The sequence below is a fragment of the Poecilia formosa genome, unplaced genomic scaffold (genome assembly GCF_000485575.1).
Source record: "Poecilia formosa unplaced genomic scaffold, Poecilia_formosa-5.1.2 Scaffold325, whole genome shotgun sequence".
Classification (NCBI taxonomy): domain Eukaryota; kingdom Metazoa; phylum Chordata; class Actinopteri; order Cyprinodontiformes; family Poeciliidae; genus Poecilia; species Poecilia formosa.
Genome location: NW_006800264.1, coordinates 6,779 through 14,909, shown reverse-complemented (window position 1 = coordinate 14,909; position 8,131 = coordinate 6,779). Strand labels below are relative to the sequence as shown.

At 39.5% G+C, this 8,131-nt stretch overlaps 1 protein-coding gene and 1 long non-coding RNA gene across 2 annotated transcripts; both read right to left on the bottom strand.

Moving 5' to 3' along the window:
• Positions 1–2,409: 2,409 nt before the first annotated feature.
• On the bottom strand, positions 2,410–4,480 carry pdrg1 (p53 and DNA-damage regulated 1). Its single transcript, XM_007573316.2, has 5 exons — positions 4,339–4,480; positions 3,752–3,827; positions 3,530–3,604; positions 3,368–3,448; positions 2,410–3,235 (listed from the first exon to the last, which is right to left on the bottom strand). The coding sequence occupies exons 1-5, from the start codon at positions 4,420–4,422 to the stop codon at positions 3,153–3,155; spliced, it is 399 nt and encodes a 132-aa protein (XP_007573378.1). The 5' UTR covers positions 4,423–4,480; the 3' UTR covers positions 2,410–3,152.
• A 2,553-nt stretch (positions 4,481–7,033) lies between these two features.
• Positions 7,034–7,838, bottom strand: LOC107833100 (uncharacterized). The gene is made up of 3 exons (XR_001658803.1): positions 7,761–7,838; positions 7,495–7,630; positions 7,034–7,423 (listed from the first exon to the last, which is right to left on the bottom strand). It is a non-coding gene; the product is annotated as an uncharacterized LOC107833100 (long non-coding RNA).
• Between the last annotated feature and the right edge of the window lie 293 nt (positions 7,839–8,131).

The following is an 8,131-nucleotide window of genomic DNA, read 5'->3' as shown; positions in this document are numbered from 1 at the left end:
TTAAACCTCACCAGTATTAGTAGATGCATAACCCTAAACCAAACCTGAATTCAGTTCACACCTTATTCCTTAACCTGAGCCCGAACCCCCAAAACAACACTTCTTCTTATGACTGAACTTGTAATGACTACTGTATATTTCTTTCATTTTTCTCAAACAAATAATCACATAGTGAAAGTAAGCAAGACATGACAAAGTGATGTCGACCGCCTGAAGAACATCTTATCTCATTAAAGTTTGTTTTCCTGCCCATCTTTCTTCCAGTAAGCATACCTGACATTAGCCAACATAATGTTTACCAGCTGCTGAGCCTGCTTTCCACCATGTTGGTATCATCGGCTTCCTTTGATCTCCTCCACATTAAGCTCATGTGGTCAGAATCAACCCTGGGATTGATGATACCGAGCTAAAACAGTTTCATAAATTCAATACAGGACAGCGCAAGGCCCTGCAGCCATTCTTCACTACACTCTTTACCTTTACTCATTTGTTTGTTGTTCGTATCGAAACATTTCACATGGCTACATTTTAGCTGAAGGCCTTGAGGTGTCACAACTTCATGTAAGTAAGTCCATTTGAATACAGCAGCGTCCTTCAGGTTAAGGCTGTTTCCTGTTTGAAATCTGTCTCTGCACCTCATTTGAAAAACAGAAAAAACTGATCAGTACTTTAGATGAAAGATGATGCAGCTGTATCACACATCTGCACTCGCCTTCACCTCTCTGTACCTCTCTGTATTTCCTGCAGACCCCGAGGTCTGCAGGAAAATGAATCTGAACATTTTTAAATTAAAGACTCAGATGTCAGTTCCACTCCAAAGGCAGTTCTCATCTTATAAACCAAGTGTCCATACGGTGTCAGGCTGTGGAGAAGTGTCTTGTTGTTCCAGTGAGTCGCGCTGTGAAGAGCCACAGGGGAAAGTGAGGAACGCAGCGCAGTCGTACACAGTCATCTAAATGTCTGTCACCCGGTCTGCTCAACCCCACACACCTATCCCACGTTAAAAATCCCCTCCTTCTGTTTGACTCCTACTACAACTGTGAGGTTACCACACACAGCCAGTCAGCCCTGATAAATCACTCCCTAAATTCTGCTCTTCTGTGACATGGGAGTGACAACGAAATGAGATCTCTTCTCTTGAAAGTCATTAAACAGTTTGAGTCTCCCAGCAGGAAGGAGCGGTTGCCACATGCGCACGTTCATCATCCTGAGGTAAACAGCAGATAAATTGAAGTTCCCTCCCTGAGACTGACAGCTGCTGCAGAAAACATCACAGCTTTCTGGGTCCAGGTCCGGCCTTCCATACAGCCTCACTCAGCATTCGGCTAGTCCACATCATCATTATTATTAGCTCTTCAGTCCTCTAGTTTATCAGAGGTAAACAAGATGCCTGCAGCGTAAGTCATCAGTAAAAAGAACATGATGTTGAGTGTCTTGTGTGGCACTCGTCTGACTTTTGAGACGATCAGCAGGTTCCCATCGTTTGACTCACAAACTCATCACAACGGCCTGGTTTCAGCTCTGAGAACTGTGGCACGCAACCAAAGTCTGTCGAGAGCGAAAGCTGAAAACACTTCCTTTCTCTCTCTCTCATTCACACACACACACACACACACACACACACAGTATGTACTCCTGTGTCATCAGCCCTTCCCTCGTCTCGATGCCTCAGGGTGTTTGTGTCATCATGTCAGATGCTGCAGTACTTGTATTAATCTGCTCCCTCCCCCAAAGGACAACACACCATATCAGTACCTGACTGGAGTGTGTGTGGTGCGTCTCGTGAAAGAAAAACAATCCAACGTTTCTCATTAACATAATGTCACACAGCATTATAATGCAAAGTTAGATAATGCTCAAAAGAAAGTTTGACTTAAGTTTTTACTGTCAAATGAAATCTGTTTTCAAACGTATTTCGACGTGAGGAAGACGTGTATACCTGCACTGCACTGCCCCCTTCTGGCCAAAATTATTTCTTCACATGGGAAGACAGACAACACAACGGAAATGTTTGTTTTCCAAATTCGTCAGTGTGACATAATGCTGGTGCAATAAAAAAAAAAGAATATATTTTTAGCTTTTACGTATCTTACCAGAGTGCCAAGAAATGTGTCCGTCTTCACAATCATGGCAAAAAGGTTTTACCCCAATGATTAGCTTCAGCTTTTACAATGACATGTTTTAAGTTACTTGGGTAGTTGTGATCAGATGCTTTGAGTCCAGCTTTGAGTCCAGCAGCTGAAAGTTGTATAAAGAAGCTCCAGTCTGGCAGCCAGTGGCTACATGTGGAATGAGGAGGCCAACTTCCAACCACTTAACCCTGACTTTCAACTCATTCAGGCATTAAAGGTTTATTATCTTAAGGCTACAGCAAGGTTGGAGAGACAAAAAGAAACGCCAATCTTTTTGTCGAAAACAAAACATGACGAGTTTTTAATGAGAGAGCCAATTTCCGATTAGCTTCATTGAGTTGGGGCCTTACAAACGTCAAGCGCAAGAATTAGCGAAATTTAAAATTTATAAGCTCAACAAAGGCCACACACATACAGGAAGCAATTGTTTCTCAACAGCCGAGAGCCCAGATTCTCTGGACGATGCAAAGCGCATAACAAGGGGTTGGTTTTTTTAACCAAGCTAAACACATACAATAGGAAAAGGCATAAAATGTTACTTACAATTGAAAGAATTGTTTATAAAAGCTGCTTCAATAACCCAGCAAAGTTCTGACACAGGACCTGAGGGATGCAGCATCCTTGACTTGGATGTGGCTTTCCAGAAATCGCCAAACTAAATAAACTTTCACTATTTTTTCAAGGTCAGACAATTTTGAGGAAAATCCACGGTCTAAAGATGGACGTGGACACCCAGAAACTCTTACATTAGTTCTGTTTTTAATCAGAATGTGGGGAATAAAAAGAGGTTCTAACCAAAAAAAAAAATAAAATAAAAATACATACTTAAATTCAGAACCAAGACAGCAACAGCCCTAAAAAAGGGTCCAGTCCAAGGCTTCTGGCTGGTTATGAGCCCTGACAACTGTTGCTAAGTATTTATCCTGGAGGACACACATTTTCACACATATTCACTGCAGGATTTCTTGGATCTGTCTGTCTGTTTGCCAGAGCAGTGAAGAGAAACGTGGCTCCAGCAGGTCACCTCCTCAGGAGGCTGTTAATAGCTTTCAATTCTTCAGCGGACAGTGGAGACAGGTTGTAGCCTCTGAGCTCAGGGTTTCCTGGAAACACAAATAAATAAAACTCAGCATGATCACTTCAGACACATAAAACAGCTGGAAGATAGACATAAAGTCTGGTGAAGCTCCTGCTTATTTACACAGGGATATTTATACACAAACACTTATTTATACCTTGCATCTCATTGAGAGAGTTGACTTTTGCTTTCAGGCTTCTACGAAGATCGCTGATCTCCTTGTCAAGCTGCTCCTGATCTACAGGAGAGGAAACAGTTTAGAGATTTTTATTTCTTCTTTTTCATTAATTTAATATTTTTACATATTTTAGAAGTTTACCTTTCTGGATCATCTCTCTTGCTTTGGATTTGGGGAATTTGAGGAACATGTTCCCAAAGCACACCTTGACTTTTTCTGTAAACAACAGTAGACATCACTGTAAAGACAAAACACTTTCACACCATCTTTACCTAAGCATATGTGTATAATGTTACTTTAAACACTGTCTGAGGCTGAGCCAAAAGTGTGTGTCTGGAAGTGGGGAAAGCAACAATGACTGACCTGTGTCTGCCATGTCATGTTTCAGAGCGCTCAGCGCCTCCCTGTTCCTGTTCCTCTTCATGTCCAGGTCTACGATCTGAAACATGAACCGTCATTTCATTCAGCAATCATCTATATACAGTGGAGTCCACGGTGTTTTCTATTCGTGTCAAATGCCCCCACTTTGGTCCCAATAGTCCCAAAAGCAGAAATGTGTCCCTGCTGCCTGGCCCGAAGCTTGTTCCTACAAACGCGTTCAGTCATCCAGGTTCAGGGTCTTTAACTGATCTGTCCGGAATGCTAACACCACAAGCTAACAAAGACCTACCGAGGCTCACCTGGAACCTTTATGTATTTTAAGCTAAAATTGAAAAACAATGCTAGTGAAAGATGTCAACAACAGTATCACTACCGATGTCTTTCCGACTTGACATCGTGACATAGCTCCAGAACTGTGCAGGTTCTGCTTTTATAAAGGTGCTAATGCTGATGATTGTCACCTTATTAGTGCAGGATGTTAGCTTAACTAAAAAGAGTAGCTGAAATGAGTCTACTTCTGTCCTCTGTGATAAACGAATTCTCGTTTTATCTCCTCGCGTTTCCGGTACCTGCTGTTTAATAGTGAGAACATCCTCAGCTGCCTCTTCAACTTCTGTTAAATACTGTAAAACACGCTGAGAACCAGCGTCCATGTTGGCGGTGTAGCTCCAAAAATACGTCCGGCCTGAAACTATTAACACCGCTCCTTAGAGCCGGTCAAACACTGGCGTTCGGCAATCAGAGGCTCATTACCGCCATCTACTGGCCAGGAGGGTGGAGCCGTCACCTGACGAGACGTTGCTTTTAATATGATTGAATATAAAATCATATTTAATAAATTGGAACATTATCCAAGTTCATTTATTTAAGTAACTCTGTTCACAAAGTGAAATATTAAATAGATTCATTCCACACAGATGTTTTCCGACCTTTATTTCTGTTAGCTAAGATGATTTTCAGCTTACAACTGTTGAAAACACATGACATTCAAAATTAGAATATTACACCAGGCCAATAAAAATATTTCAGTACAGAAATGTGGGATTAATGAAAAGGTTTTTATTGAACAAGCCTCACCTGAATGCATCCTATTGCGATTGGATACGGCAGTGACACAAAACATTCAAAATCACCACATACTAGAGTTGCCACCTTTCAGAAATCAAAATAATGGAGGCCCACCACAGCGCATGCCGTCCTACTCTCATGGGGTGGGACGTCCGCTGCAGTGAAACATTATTTTATGGCAATGTTTTTGTTTTTAAAAAGTGAGCCATAGAGCAATTGTTTATGCATAGAGGCTTAATATTCAAAATGTGTCCTCAGACAGCCAAAAGGTACGTGAACATTCTGGTACTGTAAAGAGTATTACCAAAATAGACATTTATTTAGTATCATTTCTTCGGTTCCCTGTTGGCTCCCACCTAGAACCGCCCATAGGCTGCAGGTCTGTGTCTTGTGGATTAATAATGTATTAAATGACCACTGAACCTTGAATTCATAAAATATATCAACATTTCAAATAAAACATGCAGAAAGCCCTAACAAATCTTTTAAAGTAGGAAATATGTATATATTTAATGTTAATTTATTTGTATGATTTGTTCTTTAAATGACCATTTATATTATTTTGGCTGATATTATACATTAAATAAGCAAATAATCAAACCAATATAGTCGACTAAAAGCACAATAAGAAACTGAATCAATATTAAAATGTTCTGTATCATATCAGCCTGCAGGAGATGATTGGGGGATGAAGAGACTCTGATGTCTGGTTCTTTAGGTTCTAATGGGTCTGCAGTGTTCCTCTCCTGATCCATTCTGTCTGATATCATACAGCTACGTTTGCCACCTTTCAGAAATCAAAATAAGGGACGCCCACCACAGCGTGTCACCCTACTTTTATGGGTGGGATGGCCACTGCAGCAATAGATAATATTTATGGCAGTGTTTTTTGTTTTTAAAAAGTGATCCAGAGGGGGTGCTGTGATGGCGCAGGGGCAAAGCACAACCCACATATTGAGGCCTTAGACATCGTGGCGATGGTCGAAGGCCGCATGTCTTCCTTCTCTCTCATTACCCACTTTCCTTTCAAATGACTTCCAAATAAAGGCAACTATAGCCAATGAAAAAAAGTGATCCAGAGAGCAATCATTCCTACATAAATGCTCCAAAATTGTACTCCAATCAGAATAGGATACCTTAAACATGTTTAATTAAGCAAGTGTAAAATGTTTTCGATAAATTGATCAAGTACTGAGTAACTGATCATAACACCTAATTTAATAATCAAAATGTGTCCTCAGACAGGGCACTCTGAGATTTCTTCTAAACAAGATGCTAACACTTTCACCTCCCCAAATCATGACACTTTCTGTGAAATGTTTTGTGCGTTAAGTTGAACGCATTCCCTCAGGAAAGCTGCAGACAGGCACCAGGAACGCCCCGATTACTTCCATTAGGCGGTGATAAAATTGGGTCACAACATCTGAGTTAAAACCTCCAGTTCGTATGAACCAGAGCCCAACTTCAGTTTCAAAGCAGCTGCCAGTTCCTGATGTTAGTGATTAAAGCAAAATTTGGTATCAATTAAATAAAAACGTATTTCTCTCCTCCCCTACTCAGAAACTGAACACAATCAAATTAAGCTTCAGGATAAAGAATGTTTATTTATTATTACAGCTCCCTCAAGCCAAGAACCACAAAGTGTTTTATTGTAATATTAGCACAAAATATTAATCAGAAGGCAAATCAATCAACATAGCACAAAAATCAAAACTAAATCAATCAAAAATAATATTTAGCAGTTTTGTAAAGGAATCAACAGAATCCAGACAGATTGAAGCAACATCTTCAACAACCTCTAAACATCCAGCTGGTGGATTTATTATAACTCTGTAGAAACACCATCAGCCTTTGGCCAGAAGGACTCAGACGTCTTTTAAATGGGAAAATACTTTTGAATCAGTTAGCCATCAATATATGTTCTTTTTTTTCTTTTGTTATTATTATTATTATTATTATTATTATTATTATTAACCTTTATTCCACCAGCAAAATCCCATTGACAGTGTTTATAAGACAACCCTGGCTTCTCTGATTTAGAAGTGAAATTACAACTTTTAGACACAGACTTTACTAAACAGCTGCTGTCCAACATAAAGTTTGATGAATAGCCACGATTCCTTCTGATGACTATAAGACCTGCTGTAAAAATATATTTAATAGGATCTGTTGATTAGACATATCTTAGAATAGATCCAAGATGCAATGTTAGTTTTATTTTTGATTGGAGATGATTGGATAAGTATAACATTCGTTATTTATGACAGAAGCAGAAACACTCAGATCAGATCAACTGTTTCCTCCTCACATGGTGAACAGCAGATGACTGCTGAAGGTTGAGGGATTATTTTCATCATCAAACAATTTTGTTTCAGGCCAAATACTCACAGAAACCTGGTCTCCCACCTTCAGATGCAGTGTAATACTATTAGAGGAACTTGAGAGACCATTTGTCTGATGCTCATATGTAATGAATGTTCTCTCTCCATTTTTGGTAATCACAGCTCCAACAGCATGTGAACCTCCAGATACGCCTACATTGTAGCTCAAAGTGGTAGGCTCCTCTCACAGGTGCAGTGAAAATACCTGCGGAACATTAGTTGATGCCTTAGATGGAAATGAATATTTGCAGCATCAGAAGGACTAATTGATATTACCTGTTTCTTTATTGTAGGCATTTCCAATGTTTGTCACCACATACTTGAAGGCCAGAATAGTGAAAGTATTGAAGGGTCCAAGAGTGACAGCACTTTCAGACAAATCGGCTGATTTGTCTGAAAGCCACCTGAGTGACTGAGACAGAGACAGATTAATTCAAATTTCTGTCTAAATGTCCAAGACATTTTTTAAATGACGAGAAGCTGAATTCATATGTGTATTTTTATTTTTCTGCTAGAGGTTGGAGATTATTTTCAAAGGTTACCTTCCAGCTTCCCATTCAGCTTTTTGATCTCAGCCTCTTGACTCGCCAGCTTTGTTGCTTGCTCTGAAAACAAAAAACACAAATTGGTTTCATTTCTCAGAGAAAAAAATACATTTTGTTTAGATTTCTGTCTTTGTCTCAAAGAAACCATCATGAAAATAAAACATAAATCGGTTCTATTTTCTAAAACGTTAAACTTTTCTGGGAACCATATTAAGGTTTATTTCAACAGACAGTTTTAGATGTTGATAAACTGACATTAATATGTGTTGTAGATGTTGCCATGGTGATATATCTGTTTGCTGGTTTTTAACCATCAATAATATTGGGGAAAAAAATGTCCACAGCTAAATTTCATCTTCATGCAGATG

What these genes read in the sequence shown, in the direction of transcription:
- pdrg1 (XM_007573316.2), bottom strand. Translation starts at nt 4,422, where the DNA reads ATGGACGCTGGTTCTCAGCGTGTTTTACAGTATTTAACAGAAGTTGAA. An exon ending in TTCTCACTATTAAACAGCAG is followed by an intron (nt 3,828 to 4,338) that starts GTACCGGAAACG and finishes TTCATGTTTCAG; the next exon opens with ATCGTAGACCTGGACATGAA. An exon ending in CTCTCTCAATGAGATGCAAG is followed by an intron (nt 3,236 to 3,367) that starts GTATAAATAAGT and finishes TTGTGTTTCCAG; the next exon opens with GAAACCCTGAGCTCAGAGGC.